Raw genomic sequence first — 22,491 nt, forward strand, 5'->3', positions numbered from 1 at the left:
GGACAGACTGGCGTGGTATGAGAAGGGGCAGGTAGGGACCTGTTCACACAGCAGGTGCAGGCAGGAGGGAGTGGTGTATGCTGGAACAGGATTTGGACCTGTTCACACAGGAGGTGCAGGTATGGATATAGGCAGGACTGTGGAGTAGGCTGAGCCGCAGGAGTGCGGCATAGGCAGAGCCGCAGGAGTGCGGCGTAGGCTGGGCGGCTAGAGAGCCGTGCAGGCAGAGCGGCTAGAGAGCCGAGCAGGCAGAGCGGCTAGAAAGCCGAGCAGGCAGAGCGGCTAGAGAGCCGAGCAGGCAGAGCGGCTAGAGAGCCGAGCAGGCAGAGCGGCTAGAGAGCCGAGCAGGCAGAGCGGCTAAGGAGCCGAGCAGGCAGAGCGGCTAAGGAGCCGAGCAGGCAGAGCCGCTAAGGAGCCGAGCAGGCAGAGCAGCTAAGGAGCCGAGCAGGGAGAGCAGCTAAGGAGCCGAGCAGGCAGAGCAGCTAGGGAGCCGAGCAGGCAGAGCGGCTAGGGAGCCATGCAGACAGAGCGGATAGGGAGCCGTGCAGACAGAGCGGCTAGGGAGCCGTGCAGACACACAGATAGGGAGGACACAAGGAAAGACACGGCAGAGAAGGAACTACAGACAAGGAGACTGACAGACAGAGGTAAAACTAAGTTCAGACAGAGACTCAGGGACAAAGACACAAGGACCAGGATATTTTGCCTCCTGGCAGGCGGACAGAGTACAGACAACGTACTGGGAACAAGACTCAAGGGCCAGGATATTCTGCCTCTTGGCAGGCGGACAAGGTACAAAGTGAGACAGGTGGAAGGAATAAAGTTTATGTATGGATAAGTTTGTGACGCCACCTGTGGTATCTGGTCAGAAGGGGACCAGCGCTGCAGTGCAGATCCTCTGGGACAGATGGTGGGATGCAGCAGAGATGTAATAGCTCTCCACAGGCAGAGCTGTTGTCCCAGGGCAGTTGTAGAGGATGTTGTGAATAGATGTTGAGGTAGATGGTGTAGTGTTCAGGCACAGAGATGTAGCAGTGCTGAGAAGGGTGACGCAGGAAGAAGGCAATGACACAGCTGAATGCAGTTCCAATGCTTTACTCACGTTTCTGGCATAGACAGGTGCCCGCTTCAGTACCATGTCCTCCAGGTCAGGGGCTCAGCCAACTCCCAGGCAGATGGAATACACCCTTCCACCACTCCCTTCCAAATGTGCCTTTTCTGAACGTCTCCTTACTAGCGCTAATCTGAAGTACTTGTAGTTATGAATTACACTCAAGTTCTTCTTTCTTGCTGTTACTCAGAACTACACTCGCATGACAGGCAGCTGTAGCCTACTTCGGGGACTCCATACTATCACGTCCCGGCTCACACACATTGCTGCTGTGTCATCGAGTCTTAGGAGGGAATAAAGCGGTCACAACTTCTATTCCTTCGGTTTCTGCTGTAAGATCATTAGTATCACACACAGCCTCGGATACCGGCGCCTGGCCTTTGGCGCATTAAACTTAGGGTAGGGCTCTGCTCTAGCCCTAGTCCCCAGCTCTCTCCTCACATTCCGTCCTTTTCTATCTTTCTTCTTAAGAACTGATCTCTCTCTTTCCTTGCCAGCAGCTCCAGCTCACAGGAGGCTGCTGCATATACGGCCTCTCTCTGCTTCCCCCTCAGGAGAATTGGCTTGACTTCCTGTCAGCTTTCCCCTCTTAGTGCAATCTAAGCTCCACCTGCCTCCCAGCACCCTTCATGAACCAAAGCAGCTGCCATAAAGGGGGCTCTGCTGTTCTAAGGTGTCCATGCTGGGTGCAGGTGCTGGAGTCTGGTCAGGTGTTCCCATCTTACCTGGCAGTGAGGCACCACACCTCAGGAGGAGGTGCAGTACCTCTGTGGTGACTGAGCCCTCAGGGGCTCCACAACCCCCCCCCCCCCCCGTTAACCACAGCTCTTCCACAGGCTGTAAACAAATGAGAAAACAAAGGTATTAATGGAACATACAAATTTTTGATGCATTATAACTGATAAACAATAAGAAATACAACTTCCCAATAGGGGAGGCACTCATACTTGAACGTTGCATAACATAATTTATTTTAAACTAATATTAACTATACATTCTTATATTATTAAGTGCTGTAGGTAGCAACCGTTGCTAAGTTTCACTACCAGTTCAAAGTGCTATTCTCCTTCATATTTTATTTATTTTCACAGTATCATAACTGTTTAGTCACAACCGCCAATCTAAGGTTCGCCACTTACTATAAACATCCTTGGTTCCTAATTAACCATTTCTATTTATATCTATCAAAAAGTGCTTTACTGTAATGTTGCATTGACATGTTGCTCTAGTCCTCTGTTCTCTCCTCTTCACGTTCCGTCCTTTTCTATCTTTCTTCTGAAGAACTGATCTCTCTTTCTCAGCTCCAGCTCACAGGAGGCTGCTGCATATATGCCCTCTCTCTGCTTCCCCCTCAAGGGAACTGACTTGACTTCCCGTCAGCTTTCCCCTCTTAGTGCAATCTAAGCTCCACGTGCCTCCCAGCACCCTTCATGAACCAAAGCAGCTGCCATAAAGGGTGCTCTGCTGTTCTAAGGTGTCCGTGCTGGGTGCAGGTGCTGGAGTCTGGTCAGGTGTTCCCATCTTACTTGGCAGTGAGGCACCACATCTCAGGAGGAGGTGCAGTACCTCTGTGGCGACTGAACCCTAAGGGTCGCCACACAAACATCAACAAGTTAGATTATGTTGTACAATTTATGTTGTACGGTGTACTATTTTCAATGTAATTTAAAGGATTGCATGTAAAAGTCTTCTGGTGGGACTAGTGAGTATTAGAAGTAAAAAAAAAAAAAAAAATGATTAATAGGACAGGTCACTAAGTCAAAAGTGGCCAGTTCTTGCTCTCATCTTAATTTAATGCTAATTTTATGGTCTTTACTTAGTGGCATTGCTCACAGGATTCTCTGGGTGCATGTCTTTATGGTTGCTTTGCATAATCGGTGATCTCCAACCCCTGAGTAAACACCATAAAAATTTGCACTAAATGAAAAAAAAAAGAACCCACATATCTGGAATCGCATGGTAGATTTAAAAATAAATACAAATCAAAACAAAACTCAGGGAACAGCAGGATTAAATTCTAACAAAATCATACACTAATTATGTTTGACCTGCTGGCAGGTTGTCTTTAACCCCTTCACCCCGAAGCCTGTTTTCACCTTCCTGACCAGGCCAATTTTTTTAATTCTGACCAGTGTCACTTTATGAGTTTATAGCTCTGTAACGCTTAAAAGGATTCCACTGATTTTGAGATTCTTTTTTGTGACATATTGTACTTCATGATAGTGATAAAATTTCTTCGATATGACTTGCGTTTATTTGTGAAAAAAAAATCAGAAATTTAGCGAAAATTTTGAACATTTTGCAATTTTAAAACTTTTAATTTTTATGCCCTTAAATCAAAGAGTCATGGTCACACAAAATTGTTAATAAATAATATTTCCCACATGTCTACTTTACATCATCACAATTTTTGAAACATATTTTTTTTTTATTAGGAATTTAGAACGGTTAATTTTTGAACAGCGATTTCTCATTTTTCGAACAAAATTTACAAAACCATTTTTTAGGTGACCAGATCACTTTTGAAGTGACTTTGGGGGGCCTGTATGACAGAAAATATCCAAAAGTGACACCATTCTAAGAACTGCACCCCTTAATGTACTCAAAACCACATTCAAGAAGTTTATTAACCCTTCAGGTGCTTCACAGGAATTTAAGGAATGTGGAAAGAAAAAATAAACATATAACTTTTTTTTCCCAAAACTTTCCTTTAGACCCAATTTTTTTTATTTTCATAAGGGTAACTGGAGAAATTGCTCCATACAATTTGTTGTGCAATTTCTCCTGAGCATGCCGATACCCCGTATGTGGGAGAAAACCACTGTTTGGGCACACGACAGGGCTCGGAAGGGAAGAAGCGCCATTTGACTTTTTTAATATAAATTTTCTGTATTAATTATTAGCGGACACCATGTCATATTTATAAAGAGACCCTGATGTGCCTAAAACAGTGGAAACTTCCACAAGTAACATCATTTTGGAAACTAGACCCCTCAGAGAACTTTAGAACAACAAATAGCCAAACTGTAGTAAACAACTGGGCTAAAACTAAGAGATCCATATATAAAACTTAAATATTTATTGAAATATTACATAAAATTAAAAACGCATTGATTCACAATACACAAAATAATCAGTAGGGGGAACTCCAGCACATATCCAACCAATGAAGTAAAAGATGGAAGAGAGACTCACAGAGAAGGCATCAGATAAAGTGGAGGTATAGTAAGCACGGTGCAGCATGAGGTTGACAAATTACACCTATTCCAAAAGCATCAAAAATGCTGAAAAATAGCTGTGCAATTTGTACTACAATCACATCAAAGGGTAAAGTTGCCTAGATTTTGGGCGCTTCCAAATGTAAATATGAATCAAAAGAAGAATAGAAAGCTATATGCCATAAAATTACAAAATTTTATTGAAACAATTAATTAAAAGAATAGTTAAAAAAGTAATAGTACAGGAACAACAAATGCAAAATAAGCCACTATAAGAGGGTAATATGCCGAGTGGGTATGCTATAAATGGAATGAATGGAAATTCCTGACCAAAATTGAACTGCAAATGGGCCAGAGTGAAGGAAATGTATCTGTATATGTAAGGAGTTAAAAATAACTTACAGTGAAAAATATATATAGGCCAAACAGTTCAGCTTTGTGAGGGGTGAGGGGAGAGTAGGAAGATTCAAATAGCACTTTCAAAAAAATATGACAAATCACTGAAATTGTCGTCATGTCTATATTAAAGATGGTAACATATACTGGGACTAAATATGTCCATATTAAAGGCGGTAACATATATTGGGACTGAATGAGTCAGCGAGCATGTGGTACAAAACACACGTGTAAATAGGTGAAAGAGTCAAAAGGAGATGGATAAGAAAGGGTAAATGAAACGAGTATGTTGGCACATTACCGTTAAGTGGCTGCGACACCTCGCCGTGCGTTTCGCTTTTTCTTAGGGGAGAGTGTGTGGCATCAGATTAAGTAGAGGTATTCACGGTGCAGCAGTGAGGTAGGCAAATTACACGTATTCCAATAGCATCAAAAATGCTGAAAAATAGCTGTGCAATCTGTACTATAATCAGATATCATATACAGCATAGAAAGATAACCAAGGGGATAGAGTACAGAGGTTAGATAACGTCATTGAGTGCTGATAGCATCCCTAAATAAACTGTGCCCTGTATAACCGCACACCCCGCTGACATCAAGAATATAATGCCGTAGTGAAATAAAAACAAGAAAAGATTATAATACCTGAAGTCTGCAGAGGCAGTGCAACAAAGATAATGGTGGGTAGATTGGCCATTCCCCCTCACCCTAATGCGCGTTTCGCCCTGAGCTTCTTCTGGGGGCAGGTCCCTTTAAACCAAACAGGGACCAATGAATATCCAAAAGAGAGACATACCTCCGTGGAGAACCAGAACACCTTCCGGACACAGCGGTGTATGTCACCTTCCTCACTCTCCCAGGTGAAGGAGCACTTCCATGATCGTGCTCGCTGGACCACGCACAATCCTATATCTGAGAGCAAGAATAAGGAAAAGTGACAAGTGCATAGACTCATAAAGGGTTATATATATTAATAGAATGGTAAAGTGATTGCTTTATTCATTATGTTGTAAAGGAGTGGCGCTAAAAGAAGCACATTAAGGTCATGGAGTGGCCTATCCAGTCTCCAGACCTTAATCCTACAGAAAACTTATGGAGTGAGTTGAAGCTCCTAGTTGCCAAGTGACAGACTCAAAATCGAAATAATTTAGAGATGATCTGCAAAGAGGAGTGGACCAAAATTCCTCTTGACATGTGCGCAAACCTCATCATCAACTACAAAATATGTCTGACTGCTTTTGCTTGCCAACAAGTATTAAGTCTTGTTTGCCAGAAGGATCAAATACTTATTTCTAACTGCAAAATGCAAATAAATTTATATAATTTATACACTGTGATTTTCTGGATTTTATTTTTTGATACTCTATCTCTCAATGTTAAAATTATAGACTGGTCATGTTTTTTGTCAGTTGGCAAACTTATAAAAACAGCAAGGGATCAAATACTTATTTACTTATTTCCCCCACTGTATGTGGGGGAAGACCACTATTTGGGTGCAAGACAGGGCTCGGAAAGAAAGGAGCACCATTTGACATTGACATTTTGAATGTAAAATTTGCTGGAATAATTAGCGGACGCCATGTCACATTTGGAGAGCCCTTGATGTGCCAAAACAGTGAAAACCCTCCACAACACCATTTTGGGAAGCAGACTCCTCAGGGAACTTATCTAGATGTGTGGTGAGCACCTTGAACCCCCAGGTGCTTCACAGAAGTTTATAACGTTGAGCTGCGAAAATGAAAAAAAATCCCATTTTCCCAAAAAATGTTTTTTCACCCAAAATTTTGTATTTTCGCAAGGGAAACAGAAAAAGTTGAGCCCAAAATTTGTTGTGCAATTTCTCCTGAGTTCACTGATACCCCATATGTGGTCAAAAACTACTTTCGAGGCACAGTGCAAAGCTCAGAAGGGAAGTAGCGCCATATTACAGTTCAGATTTTGCTAGACTGGTTTGAGGGTGCCATGTCATATTGGCAGAGCCCCTGAGGTGCCAAAACAGCAAAACTCCCCATAAGTGGCCCCATTTTACAAACTAAACCCCTCAATGAATTCATCTAGGGGTGCAGTGATCATCTTGACACCACAGGTGTGTCACATAATTTTATACCATTGGGCAGTGAATAAAAAATAATTTACATTTTTATCTCCAAAATTGTGTGTAAGGCTGGTTTCACATTAGCGCATTTTCAGCGCGCGCACGGCCGGGATTAGCTCCGCCCCCGATCCGGCTCTCTGCCCGGCGTGCCCGCCCCTTCCTTGTAGCGCCGCCTCCTAGCGGACAGCGGCGCCTGCGATCGGCGCACCCTATCTTTAGCATAGGGTGCGCCGATCGTGCGCAGGCCGTGCGCTAGTTGCGCTTTGACCTGCGCTGCGCACTTTTGACGGTGCGCCGTGCGCGCCAAAATCAAACTTTTCGGATTTTGGCGCGCACGGCGCACCGTCAAAAGTGCGCAGCGCAGGTCAAAGCGCAACTAGCGCACGGCCTGCGCACGATCGGCGCACCCTATGCTAAAGATAGGGTGCGCCGATCGCAGGCGCCGCTGTCCGCTAGGAGGCGGCGCTACAAGGAAGGGGCGGGCACGCCGGGCAGAGAGCCGGATCGGGGGCGGAGCTACCCCCGGCCGTGCGCGCGCTGAAAATGCGCTAATGTGAAACCAGCCTTAGCCCCAAATTTTACATTTTCATACTGGGAAAACAGTAAAAGTGGCACCAAAAATTTGTCCTAACATTTCTGCTGAATGTAGAAATACCCTATGTGTTACTATACAGTACTGCCTAGCCATAAGGAGAGACTCAGGAGGAACGTAGCACTATTTGCCTCCTGGAGTGCAGATTTTCCTAGAATTGTTTGTGGACTCCATATACAGAGCCCCTAAGTGCTAGAAAAGCAGAATCCCCCCTCAAGTGATCCCATTTAGGAAATTACACCCCTTTGGGAATTTATCTGCAGGTGTAGTGACAATTTTGACTCCATGGGTGTTTTCCAGAAACAAGCAGCAGTGGATGTTGCTGAGTAAAAATTGCAAACTGCCATTGTAGTGACCAGTAAGCTGTAGTAACCAGTACATTATGCCCAGCTCATGCTTCTGGAGACATGCACCCATAAATTAGGTGAACTCTCATCACTATAGAAATGCCAAACTTGTGGGCGCTATGTGTGGTTTACACACACTGGGGCTCAGAAGGGAATTTGGATTTGAGAGTGCAGAATCTGCTGAATTTCTTTTTAGGGGCAAGGAGCTATTTCACTTTTCCAGAGCCTTTGTGCTACCAATAACGTGGAAGCCCCCTATATTTCCATTAACAAATGATAGACCTGAGTATGGACTTGTCTTTTTTCTGGATTCTGTTGACACTTTTATTGGGAACATTTTAAATAACGTTTGGGATCATATTTACCCGACGATCTACACTGAGCACTTACTTTGTGGTTTCCATCTAAATCTCCGAGTGGCATGATTCAGATGAAACCCCGAGGGATTCATTCACTATAGTGAGGCAGCAGAGTTACTCTGGACTCTGTCTGGCCTCTGTTCAGCGTTGTCCTCCTTTTCAGAAGTGCACAAAACTGTGGCTGACGGCAATTTTATGCACACCTAAAAAGACAGACACCGCCGGATCACAGGTGCTATGGCATCCACAGTGCCTCAATTCTGCCTCTTTATAGGGAATCTTCCACCATAGGTTCTCTCTGAATCACGCATTTTAGAGATTTACACGGAAACCCCAGTGTAAGCGTTTAGTGCAGAGCACAGGATAAATGTGCGCCGAGCCTTAAGGGCCTGTCACACTAAGAGATATCGCTAGCAATATCGCTATAACTAGTGACGTTATAGCGATATTGCTAGCGATATCTGTGTGTGTGATACTTACCTACGACCGGCTCCCCCGCTGGTTATCGCTGATCGCGCGAGAACGCTCAGGACTGTTTCTCGTCGTCAGCTTCCCGCAGCGCTTCCTGCTGTGACGACGAGCGACGCGTGGAGCCGGGCGGGAGGACGCAGGATCGCCTAGAGTGACAGGTAAGTAGCGATCCCCGTCCCCTGCTATGTCGCTGGTGAGATCTGCCTGTGTGGCAGCTCACTAGCGACCACTTAGCGATGTACCAGCGATCCTGACAGCGTCATATCGCTGGTCGGGATGGCTGGTACATCGCTAAGTGTGACAGTACCTTTACTGTGATCTTTGGGAGGCAGAATGAAAAAATCAACAGCAGGAGAAAAATTGGTTTTATTTATTTTTTACGCCATACCTTGTGAGGTATGAGTGATTAGGCAACTTTATTCTTTGAGTCGGTGCGATCACAACGATGCCAGATTTATATCAGGTTTTTATGTTTGGCTGCTTTTACACACTAAAACTAGTTTTTGCATCTCCATATTTTGAGAGCTATAATTTTCCATATTTCAGCCAACAGAGTCATGTTATGGCTTGTTTTTTGAAGATGAGTTTACAATTTTATTGGCACATGACATTTTTTGATTGCTTTCTATTCTGATTTTTGGCAGGCAGAATGAACAAAAAAACAGCAATTCAGAATTTTCTTTTCTTTTTATACCATTCTGTGTGTGTGTGGTAAAATTGATGAGGCAGCTTTATTCTTTGGGTCAGTACGATTACAGCGATACCCCATTTATATCTTTTTTTATGTTTTGGTGCTTTTACACAATAAAAACTATTTTATAGTAAAAATAATTATTTTTGCATAACTTTATTCTGAGAGCTAAAGCTTTGTGATTTTTCTGCAGATAGAGCTGTATGGTGGCTTGTTTTTTGTTAGACAAGATGATGTTTTTGGCAGTACCATTTTTATTTATATTTGTCTTTTTGATCACGTTTTATTGCACTTTTTGTTCAGTGTTGTGATGATAAAGCATTGTTTTTTGCATAATTGTTTTACAGTGTTCACTGAAGGGGTTCACTGATACTAAATATGTGTACTTTCTCTGTATTTTTTTTATACATAAATGTATTTATTGGAAAAATATTTGTTTCTTTTTTTGTTCTTTATTTGGGGATTTTTTAAAAGTATTTTTACACTTTTTAATTGCTTCTGTACTGCAGATCACCAGATCAGCATCTGACATGCAGGGAAGGAAGCATGTCAGCTCCTGCTCTGAGCAGGCGCTTACAAGCCACCTTGTGTGCGATCTCCTTGATGTCACAGTCACTATTGACAGAGGCATCAGATGGGTTAAATGCCCGCGATCGTGAGGCCACGCGATTAATCCGCCGTACATGTACTTCTCTTTGTGGTAAAGTAGTTCCCGCAGAACATTATATGTATGACGCATGTTGAGAAGGGGTTAGGCTAGTTTCACACTAGCGTATGGCAGAACTGGGGAGGGATGCGGACTTCCTCTGTGAAGCTCCGCCCACTGCCGCGCCTCCTCCATTCAGCTCCGCCTACGTCTGCATGCGGCCTGCGTACCCTATCATTAGCATTGGGTACGCAGGCCATGCTGATGTATGCGGATGTCTCCGCATGTGTCGTTTTGACGGTGCGGTGACCTGCGCCGAACGCAACGTGTTGGATTTTGTTGCGGTTGCTGCCGCCGGATTGTCAAAGGAAATTATGTCAGAAGGAGGAAGAGTGTGTGGGCAGAGAATATGTGTGTGAGAGGAAAATATGTGCGTATGTCTGTGTGTGTCTGCCTGTGTCTGTCTACCTGTGTCTGTCTGCCTGTGTCTGTGTGTGTGTACTCATGTGACGAATAGCCCTTAGTGATGGTACTTAGTCGTAGTCTGATGGGACTACTTCTCCCATCTGGCTACGTCTTTTGTCACATATAACAGAGACCACATGAGCCGATGATGGGAGAACAGTCTCATCATCCGGTGCCTGTGTTCAATTGTAAAAGAAAATCAAAACATTTGAACATTTGCATACATATTCACATACAAAATACTCACTGAATGCCTAATCTCCAAAATAATCAAAAATAATAAACCATCAAATATTCACCTGTCCGCTGTAGTCCATTTAATACCAAGTGTCCCACGGCGATCTCACATGTAGAACAGTCACATCACCGCTCTAAGCAGCCTCCAGCAATACACTGGCAGGAGGTAATCTCTCCCACAGTGTATCCTTAAGCTGCTGTGAGAGTTCACCGGAGTACATTTCATGCAGCGGTGCTGTAAGTACGAGCACCGGAGCTGATGAACTCCAGTGAACTCTCTCACGGCAGCTCAGTAATACACTATGGGAGCGATTACCTCTTGTCAGTGTATCGCCGGAGGCCGGGTAGAGCAGTCTGACTGTTCTACACGTGAGATCGCCGTGGGACACTCGATATTAAATTGACTAAGTCGGACAGGATAGTATTATATGTTGGTTTATTATTTTTTGATTGTTTGCAGGAGACGAGGGCATCGGGGATTAGGCGTTCAATAAGTATGGTAAATTTAGATTCAATAAAGAAGTCTGTGATTATTTAAAATAAAGGACTTTATTCTGGGTGTCTGTGTTTTTTTACAATATCACTATGGAGTGTAATGGATAGGTGTCTTATAGACTCCTCTCCATTACTAACCTGTGGGCTTGATGTCACCTGACAATACAACGGTGACATCAACCCCGCAAATATGAACCCCACTTGCCACCTGCTAAAGAGCAAGTGGGAAGAGTGAGGCTAAGTGGGGTTCATAATTTTTTTTAATTTTTTATAATATCTCTTTATTTAGCTCTATGAATTTACAAAAACGCATCAAGAACGCAAGAAATCGCGCATATTTTCCACTGTGTTTTTCTGCCAAGAGATGCAGAAACCTTGTAGAAATTTGTGCAAGCAAATATGCAATGTGTGCACATAGCCTTAAAGTCATATACTTTTATCCAGTTTTTGCAGTAGGGTAGCAGAGTGACTTAACAGTGAAATCTGTCAGATCATCTGTCTACCGGGTCTGTAAACCCAAGTCTAGACTTCCCTGAATGATCTTCTCAGCTGATTTATGGCCGAATCATAATTTAACTTTGATTTGGTCATGAATCAGTTTAGATGCATGTCAATGTTTTGTTTTTGATCTTTTTCCGTATGTTTAACTCTGTTTCTTTGTTCTTTTTCTCTAAAAGATGATGAAGTGACAGTTGGAAAGTTTTATGCCATCTTCCTTATACAAGAACATTTCAGAAAGTTTAAGAAACGTCAGGAGGAATATTATGGATATCGTCCTAAAAGAAATGATGTAGAGATTCAGGTAATGGGATCAATTATACAATATGACAAATAGTCAAGTGGCAATACCTGTGTAACGTGAGTGATTTGCTACAGGCTGGTTTGCGCAATGCGAATGAAGATGGCGCAGAAGGTGAACTAAAACGTGCAATATCTGGTGATTTGACACCTGAGGAGGAATTGGAGAGAGCCATGGTTGAAGCAGCCATTGAGGAAGGAATATATCGGGTGAGAATGACCTGAATCAATTTTTTTTACAATTATAAAAAACTGTGAAAGGTACCGTAATCTTTGTTTACATTATAAGAAATCTACTGGAAGTTAAAAAAAAATTGTAAGAAAAAATAGAAAATCTGCATCTGTATATTCATTAGTTTTATAAGTGGTTCAGTTTTTTTGTTAATACAGATCTAGGAGCTGCTGCTTTGGAAATTTTGAAAGCATGCAGTTTTAATGTGGTAGATTTCTAAACTAAGGGTATCTGCACACGGAATTTTTAAGACGCCGGTTGATCTGACAAAGTTTTCCAAGACAAAGCCAATTCACAAAAAAGTAGACAGTCTTTTTTCCTGAAGTGGCTTTAGTGGCGATTTTGCCAAAGTTTTTTCTGCTGCTGGCATCTTTTTTCCTGTAACTTAAACTGTTGCTAGTGAATAGTGAATATTGAAGAATGAAAATTATTTCTTGTAACCATTTCACGGTTTACACATACTCTAGGGTGAATTTGGAAACTTCAATGAAAATCAAATACAAAAACTACATTGTATACTTTGGGTTTTCGGGCTGGAATGTGTATAAATGGGGGAATTGACACATGTAGTCTATGAGCTTCTTAAAAGGAACCTGCCTCTTAATCTGAGCGCAGTATAAAATAGGAAAAAAGGCAATGATTGCAGCAGTGTGCCAGTTACAGGTATGCCTGTAATTTTGATAATAAAACTGCAGTTCTGCTAGTCGTTTTAATGATGAGTGGAGTCTGATCTCTACCATTTATTGACTTTTTATTTCCGACACGGAGTATAGAATGAAATCTGACAATGAATAGCATGGCGGGAGAATAGAGCAGAAAAAAGTAAGAGACTGTGACGCTGTCTAGCTTTGGTTAAACCACTTTATTACTAGATAACTTAAAAGCAGTTTAATAATATGTGGTAAAAATAGATTTTGCTGGAAAAAGTGTGATTTTTTATTTTCAAGGCTTAACGTTATAAACTTCTGTGAAGCACCTGGGGGTTCAACGTGTTCAATACACATCTAGATAAGTTCCCAAAGAGGTCTAGTTTCCATAAAGGTGTCACTTGTGGGGGGTTTCCACTGTTTAGGCACATCAGGGGCTCTCCAAATGCAACATGGCATACGCTAATTATTCCAGCAAATTTTGCATTCAAAAAGACAAATGGCACTAATTTCCTTCCAAGCCCTGCCATGCACTCAAACAGTTGTTTTCCTCCATATATTGAGAATCTGCACATTCAGGAGAAATTGAACAACAAATTGCATGGAGCGATTTCTCCTGTTACCCTTATGAAATGGCAAAATTTTGAGCTAAAAAAGATTTATCTGAGAAAAATGTGACTTTCTTATTTTCCCGCCTTAATGTTATAAACTTCTGTGAAGCACCTGTGGGTTCAAGGTGCTCAATACACATCTAGATAAGTTCCCAAAGGGGTCTAGTTTCCAAGATGGTGTCACTTATAGTGGGTTTCCACTGTTTAGGTACATCAGGGGCTCTCCAAACATGACTTGGCGTCTGCTAATTATGCCAGCAAATTTTACATTCAAAAAGTGAAATAGTGCTCCTTCCATTCTGAGCCCTGCTTTGTGCCTAAACAGTAGATTTTCCACACATATGGGGTACTAGCATGCTCAGGAGAAATTGCACAACAAATTTTATGGTCCATTTTCTCCTGTTATCCTTGCGAAAGTAAAAAAAAAATTAGGTCTAAAGGAAAATTTTTGTGAAAGAAAAGTAATTTTTTTATTTTTTCCTTCCACATTCCAATCCTGTGAAGCACCTGAAGGGTTAATAAACTTTATGAATGTGGTTTTGAGTACCTTGAGTGGTGCAGTTTTTAGAATGTTGTCACTTGTGGGTATTTTCTGTCATATAGGGCCCTCAAAGTCACTTCAAATGTGAGGTGGTCCCTAAAAAAATTATTTTGCAAATTTTGTTGGAAAAATGAAAAATCGCAGGTCAACTTTTAACCCTTATAACTTCCTAACTAAAAAAATATGTTTCAAAAATTGTGCTGATGTAAAGTAGACATGTGGGAAATGTTATTTATTAACTATTTTGTGCGATATGACTCTGATTTAAAGGCACAAAAATTAAGTTTGAAAATTGCAAAATTTCTATATTTTTGGCAAATTTCCATTTTTTTCACAAATAAGCGCAAGTCATATCAAATCAATTTTACCACTATTATGAAGTACAATATGTCACGAGAAAATATTCTCAGAATTAGTGAGATCCATTGAAGCATTCCAGAGTTATAGCCTCGTAAATTGACAGTGGTCAGAATTGTAAAAATTGGCCTGGTCAGGAAGGTGAAAACAGGCTTTGGTGCAAATTGGTTAAAACTAGTTTACTAAACTAATACAGCAATCTTATATAAAGATATTTATATCAATGTATAGTGAAAATCACTATATGAATGGCTTTCACAGGAGAAGCATCATGACAAGCACTGAGGTCTTCAGCAGACCCCCCAGATGTCATATCAACTCAGGTATTTTCTATAGGAAAATTCTTGGAATGTATTGAGGAAAATTCAGTCTCTTAAACCCTTAAAGGGAATCTGTCACCCTTTTTTGCCCTATGAGCTGCCGGCACTGACATCAGGGTCTTATCTACAGCATTCTGTAATGCTGTAGATAAGCCCCCGATGTAACCTGAAAGATAAGAAAAACACGTTAGATTATACTTACCAGAGGGGCCGTCTGGTCCGATGGGTAGCGCGGTCCGGTCCGACGCCTCCCATCTTCATATGATGCCGTCCTCTTCTTCCCTTCCTGTAGTAGTTCCGGCGCAGGCACACTTCTCTGCCCTGTTGAGGGCAGAGTAGAATACTGCAGTGCACAGGTGCCAGACCTCTCCCGACGCCTGCGCACTGCAGGACTCTACTCAGCCCTCAACAGGGCAGAGCAGTGCGCCTGCGCCGGAGCCACTACAGGAAGGGAAGAGGAGGACAGCATCGTATGAAGATGGGAGGCGTCAGACCGGACAGGACCGCCCCCTCCGGTGAGTATAATCTAAAGTGTTTTTCTTATCTTTCAGGTTACATCAGGGGCTTATCTACAGCATTACAGAATGCTGTAGATAAGCCCCTGATGTCAATGCTAGCAGCTCATAGGGCAAAGAAAGGGTGACAGATTCCCTTTAACAACGGCCGATACACCATTTAACGGCAGCAGTTAACAGTTAAGGGTACTTATTCCTCTGCTCCGAGAAATAAGGTGCTGAGAAATAACGTTATAGCACCCCCCAGTGTCAGAAAATCTCTGGGGTCTCGGCTACAGGGAGTAGCTTAAACCCCGGAGAATATGATTTGGGTCAGTATTTACCGACCCTAGTATAGCGATCACAGTTATTCACGTAATAACGATGACCGCAAAAAAAAGTCAGATTTCCGATTTATTTCTCTCTCCTATGATATGATCTAGCACATCAGAGGAGAGAGAAATTGGGTCCCCTGGTCCCTCCGGCTATGTCCTCCCGGTACACGGCGTCTTCTTCCGGGAAGAAAATGTAGGGCATATGCGCAGTGCGCCCACCGAGATCTGCCGGCCGGCACCCTGTAACAATAGGAGATTTTTCCTATTGATTCATTTTGTTCACTGTGATAGATGCTATTACAGTGATCAAAATAAAAAAAATAGTAAATCAAACCCCCCTTTATCACCCCCTTAAAAATGTATTTTTTTCCATTTTTCCATTACGATTAGCTTAAGGGTTAGGGTTATGGTTGGGGTTATAGTTAGGGTTATAGCTAGGGTTAGGGTTGGGGTTAGGGGTTGGGCTAGGGTTAGGGTTAGAGATAGGGCCAGGGTTGGGCTAGGGTTAGGGTTAGGGTTGTGCTTAGGATTAGGGTGAGGGGTGTGTTGGGGTTAGGGCTATGATAGGGTTGGAGTTAGAATTGGGAATTTCCACTGTTTAGGTACATCAGGGGGTCTCCAAACGTGACATGGCACCCGCTATTGATTCCAGACAATTTTGCATTCAAAAAGTCAAATTGCGCTCCCTCCCCTTCTGTTCCCTGCCGTGCGCCCAAATAGTTTCTTTCTCCCACATACGGGGTATCGGCATACTCAGGAGAAATTGCACAACAAATTTTGTGGTCCATTTTCTCCTGATACCCTTGTGAAAATAAAAAAGTTTGGGTCTAAAGTAAATTTTTTGTGAAAAAAGTAAAATGTTCATTTTTTCTTCCACATTGCTTTAGTTCTTATAAAGCATCTGAAGGGTTAATAAACTTCTTGAATGTGGTTTTGCGCACCTTGAGGGGATGCAGTTTTTAGAATGGTGTCACTTTTGATTATTTTCTGTTATATTGACCCCCCAAACTCACTTCAAATGTGAGGTGGTCCCTAAAAAAAAATGGTTTGGTAAATTTTGTTGGAAAAATGAGAAATCGCTGGTCACCTTTTAACCCTTATAACTTAAAAAATTATGTTTCCAAAATTGTGCTGATGTAACGTAGACATGTGGGAAATGTTATTTATTAACTATTTTGTGAGATATGATTCTCTGAATTAAGGGCACAAAAATTAAAAGTTTGAAAATTGCTAAATGTATAATGTTGGTAGTGTACAGTATAGGATAGCATAGGGTAAGACATAGGTAGTATAAGGGGGATAATGATGTAAGAGTTAGTTAGGAGTACATGTTTAGGACTAACCCATAGTGGGAGGGTATTAGTGTTACGGTAAGTAACTGCTTCTTGACAGTTAGATAGGGACAAGTTCATGGTCAAGTAGGAAATGTCTGTAAGCAGTGTTGCCAATGCGACTGAATTACTAAGAAAAAGGAGATTAAGGGACAAGGGAGTAGCACAACTTTAACCTGGCTGAAGAAGCAGAGTAGCCTTCTACCTTAAAGGGAACCTTGGATAGGATGACATGTCAAAAGAAACCCTGAGCTTGCTAAACTCCAAAGGTAACCTAAACAGGACTGTGTTCATGGGACTAGCGGGGGTCCCAAGCAGTAGAACCAGGGTGCCAATATTCGAAGAAACAGGACTGAGCAGGTAGAGACTTGCTCATCATGACTGTGGCGACAAGCTAGGCTGTGAGATTGACAGCGAGATTTAACTGGTTAACAGCCATGTATGGAGCATCGCTACACCCACAGCTGTTAAAGGTACATGACGGCTGATTAAATCAGCTGTCATGTGCAGGTCAGCGACACAACATTTGATGCACATGTACGTCATATGTCATGAACGGTTTAAAAAATATTTTTTTTCATTTTTTTATCATATTCAGAGGTCCAGAACTTTTTTTATTTTGTTTACTGTGTTTATTGTATATTAAGTTGTAGTTTTTATTGGTACCATTTTGGAATATATAAAACTTTTTGATCATTCATTATTTCATTTTGTGTGTATTGGTATGAACAATTTTGACAATTCTGTCATTGTTTTTCATTTTTTGCAGCGTTTTCCATGTGGAATAAATATATTGTTTTATAACATGGGTCGTTGCAGCGATACTAGATATGTGTCATTTTGGGGGCTTTTTCTGTTAAACTCCTTTTTGTTTGAAAATATTTTTCTGCATTTTTTTTTTATACAGTTAAAAACATTTTTAATTTTTTAAAACAATTGTCAGTCGCACGAGAAGACTTGAATATGGAATCCTTTGATTGCATAGTTAATACTCTGCATTGCTTATCCAGCCTGTCAGTGTTAGTTTAGGGCTCATGCAGACAAGAGTATAAATGGGACGTGTACTGTCCAGTTTTTAATAGTACAAAATTTGCTGAAAATCATCTGAGTTTTCTGGCTGAAACTCAGACCATTTTTTATATGCTCTTCTTCAGCTGGGCTTATACTGACAGGCAGTCTAAAAGATTGTGCCTCTGACTTGATTCATTAGGCATTGATATATGGCTCCAATACTGCAGAGGAAAATTCCTGCACCGCTGCAACACCTGAGCCCAAATATCCACTACGTGTGATCACCTCGTCAAATACACCACCCTTACATATTCACCAGTGTGAACCCATATAAACAATTGCATAAATCTATATACTGAAGAGAAAAAAGGATGGCACTCACCATATGGGTCCTGTTCAGAAGCGCAAGGGAGCATGAAACGGCCATCGTCCGACTGTTTCTTCCCATCCTACCCCCCTTGCTAAAGATGTTTTAATTTGTCATAATAAAGATTGGATTTTAGAAACAGTGAGTGCCATCCTTTTTTCTTTTCAGTATATGGATTGATATATGGCTGACCCAGAAGTTTTGGTGGGGCCTCCAGTTGCCATAGCAATCATCAGCTCCCCACGATTGCGTTGCTGGGAGTCAATGTAGTGTCAAAGGCAGCAATCTCCGACACTACTCTCTCCATGCTGCTGCTTCCGCTAACATTAGGGAGCAAGCATGGTCAAAAATCAGGTGGAGCAAGGGCCCTGGGATCGTGATACTGGGTGAAGATGCACTATCTTTTCATGGCTTTGTGGAAATCCACAGAACATGGAGAGGCAATACTGTGACAGGATAGAGTTAAGGATACAAATTAATGGCTATGCCTTATAAAAATAGAAAAAACATTTCCTTTATTTATTTCTGCATCAAATTAATTAAAATGTGCATTAGTATGCCGGATCACATTCTGATGTTATATAATATAATTATATATATATATATACAGTATATATATATATATATATATATATATTTTACTTTTAATTCCTTTGTTAAATTTTGTATTCCAGAGGACAGGTGGACTATTTGGGCAAGAAGATAGTTTTCACACTGAGCTTGTCAGTCCTATGCACACAACTATCACCAGCCAGCGACCTCTACGTTTTTCTGAAGCTAGTGATGACCTAGAGTCTCCGGTTTTTCTACCAGATCCTGTATTTTTCCCACCACCAAGGAAAAACCGCAACACAAATAATAGCAAAACATTAAGGCAAGTACTAGTGGTTCATAGTTTGGTGTAAATAACACCTATCCTTTGTCATTCAATGGTGCAAGAATAAGTTAAAATTATGTGCTTTAAGTGGGTTTCCGGGCTGCAGGTACCCCACTAGATAGATTAAAACACTGCTCGGTGAGTCCACACACCGCTCTCCATGAAGTTTGTTTTATTTTGAACAATCAATGAGGATTTCAAGACCTGGTCTTCACCCATTATATAGCATACCCTTTGATACTGTATGTATTGTGGTAGAGCGGCTCACTCGGCTGGACACAGAGGTATAACCGGAACACTGTGTCTTTAATGGGAATCCGTGAAAAATGAGAATGAATGAACTCATGGAGATCAACATCCAACACTGCGGAGACACCATCACATGTTTCTCAACGCAGTGATGCTAGAGCATTGCCCCCATCCCTTATGGGAAATATGCAAAAACATGTAAATCAAGAGCTGCGGAGACACCATCACATGTTTCTCAACGCAAGCAATGACTAGCCAGGTCTTTCACCGGGAAGGAACAACCACTGGAAGGGCAGTCTCCAATGAAGGAAATCACCTATGCCAAAACATGGTATCCATCCACAGACAGCTGTTTCGGGGTATTGCCCCTCATCAGTGTGGAGTAGGAAACTGGCTAGTAGGAGCAATGCCTAGTAAAAGACTGTGAAAAATGAGGATGAATGAACTCATGGAGATCAACATCCAACACTGCGGAGACACCATCACATGTTTCTCAACGCAGTGATGCTAGAGCATTGCCCCCCATCCCTTATGGGAAATATTCCCGGTGAAAGACCTGGCTAGTCATTGCTTGCGCTGAGAAACATGTGATGGTGTCTCCGCGGCTCTTGATTTAAAGGGAATCCGTCACCCTTTTTTTCGACTATGAGCTGCCACCACTGACATCAGGGGCTTATCTACAGTATTCTGTAATGCTGTAGATAGGCCCCCGATGTAACCTGAAAGATAAGAAAAAGGAGTTAGATTATACTCACCCAGGGGCGGTCCGGTCTTGGTCCGATGGGTGTTGCGGTCCAGCACCTCCCATCTTCTAATGGTAACGTCCTCTTCTTTCCTTCCTGTCGTGGCTCCGGCGCAGGGGCACTGCTCTGTCCTGTTGAGGGCAGAGCAGAATACTGCAGTGCGCAGGTGCCAGACCTCAGTAGTCTTTACTGAGTATTTCACACGTTACATTCATAGTTGGTACATGGTGACATTTGCTTGTTTCCACATCTTTACCTGGCTGGCTGTTACTTATGTGCAGTACACACCCGGACCGAACTGTCCTAGACTGCTCCCCAGTTCCTTCCTGACCTAACCTTGCCATGATGACAATTCCTTCTGCCTGTTTCGCCCCAGACTCAAAATCATCAGTCACCAGGTTTGGTTGCCTCTGGTAAAGCATCCGGCCCATCTGTACCGAACTCGTCAAAGTCCCAGCTTCCTTCACTTCATCTGTCCAGCCGACTCCTGCCCTAAAAGCATTGGCCCAGGTGACAAGTCACCACATCTTCCCGATTCTGTACTGACCCACTACTGTGACACACACAGTGGCCTTGGATAACGTGGGCTGCAGCGCTTGAACGTTGCGTGGCTGCCAAGCTGTCCGGGCCTAGACGCCATGTGGACACTGGGGCGCCCTGGCCCCATCTGACCTAAATTACTACGAAGTTCCCGCTTACTACCCGGCAGCCTCTTAACCTTCTATGAACGTCCTATCAGCTATACCTATAGAGCCCACTAGTATGCCCCTACCTAGTGGCCCGCTACAGAACTACACTTACTCATAACTCTGTAAACTATGTACTAAAGTGCCCTCCTCTAATGTCCCCAAGAAGATGCACTAACTTACCCTAACTGTACATGCTCAACAGACACATAACATTATGCAATAATGTAATACACAAGATCATATGTTACAACTTTCTACACAATGGTAACACATACATGTGGCAATACATTAAAGACTAGCGATAATACATCATTAAATGTAGCAGTATCGCAGGCATTAATCATAAGCATTATAACTTAGCACTATATACACAATAACATAGGAGGGACCAATCTGAGGAAGGGAAGCAAGAAAAAAATCACCTCTCACTTCCTTACATCTGCATGTGGTGATACTGTGGACCTCCTCCCACCCGCTCTATGAAGGTGCACTAAAACCAGCCTATAACATAACTTTCATTTAATCCTCCCAACACATAGTGTGCAGGAGGAAACTACTATGGTTTTACATCACTGACACCATCATGTGCAGTGACACATATCTCCCCTCCATCACTTTCGCAGTGACTCTGTCACATATCCCCTCTCTGCCCAAAGTGGGGGAATTTGGCACCTTCACTGATTAAGCAGGGGATTATAGTAAACCCCGCTATCCTTAGTGCACCGAGTACCGCCTGGACCACTTCCCCAATCAGGGCTGAAAATCACAATGTCGTCCAAATAAGTGGCGGCGTACTTCTTGTGAGGGACTAGTATCCGGTCCATAGCCCTCTGGATGGTGGCTGGGGCTCCCTTTAGTCCAAACGGCATCCGGGTATATTGAAAGCACCCGTCAGGTGTAAAGAAGGCCGTCTTCTCCTTGGCACTTGGAGACAGGAGAATTTACCAGCTCATCTTCGTTAGGTCCAGGGTGGTGACGTACCTGGCTGACACTAGCTTCTCAATAAGCTCACCAACCCAGGGCATTGGATACTTGGGGAACTTGGACAACTCATTGAGCTTTCAGTAATTGTTACGGAAGTGCCACTCTCTATTCGGCTTCAGCATCTGGACAATAGGGCTGGACCAGCCACTCAATGATTCCTCGATAACACCCAGGCTCAACATTGTCTTCACCCCCTTTCCCCATCTCCTTCAGCAGGCCTGTCTGGGAAAAAATATTGACTAGCTCTCGTGCTATACCCCAGGTGGAGGACTTACTCCGTGGTACCGCTTATGGGAACCATGCAGCGTAGTCCATTACCACGAGGATGTATTGATGACCCCTGGCGGACTTAATTAAGGGCCCGACCAGGTTCATGGTAATCCAGTCAAACGGGACCTCGATTATGGGTATCGGAACTAGGGGACTGCAGAAGTGGGATACGGAGACAGTTAGCTGACAGGTAGGGCAGGATCGGCTGAAATTAACAATGTCTCTGTGACACCCAGGCCAGGGAAATTTCTGAAGGACCCGTTCTTGGGTCTTATCTATACCTAGGTGCCCCCCCCAAGACATGAGCATGGGCCAGATCTATGTACCCTACAGCTGCTCTAATACTTCCCCTCTCTGTTTATTGTCCCGATATAGCAACTCTCCATTGACCGCAAAGTACGGGAACCTGGTGTTGGTCCTTGGTTCTTGGACAACCCCATTTATCACAGTCACATTTTCCTGTACATTTTTCAAAGTCAAGGATTGCATTTGGGCAGTCCCAACATTCCCTC

At 42.8% G+C, this 22,491-nt stretch overlaps 1 protein-coding gene across 1 annotated transcript in view; it reads left to right on the forward strand.

Moving 5' to 3' along the window:
- Positions 1-22,491, forward strand: part of CACNA1S (calcium voltage-gated channel subunit alpha1 S) — a 387,018-nt gene that overhangs the window by 358,434 nt on the left and 6,093 nt on the right. Inside the window, exons 38-40 of the mRNA XM_073547926.1 lie at positions 11,801-11,925; positions 12,000-12,131; positions 18,842-19,041. Coding sequence (XP_073404027.1) covers positions 11,801-11,925; positions 12,000-12,131; positions 18,842-19,041 — 457 coding nt within the window. The remainder of the gene's footprint in view (positions 1-11,800; positions 11,926-11,999; positions 12,132-18,841; positions 19,042-22,491) is intronic.

Source organism: Dendrobates tinctorius, unplaced genomic scaffold, assembly GCF_039654945.1.
Source record: "Dendrobates tinctorius isolate UK_male_01 unplaced genomic scaffold, ASM3965494v1 ptg000011l, whole genome shotgun sequence".
In the NCBI taxonomy this organism is placed as follows: Eukaryota; Metazoa; Chordata; class Amphibia; order Anura; family Dendrobatidae; genus Dendrobates; species Dendrobates tinctorius.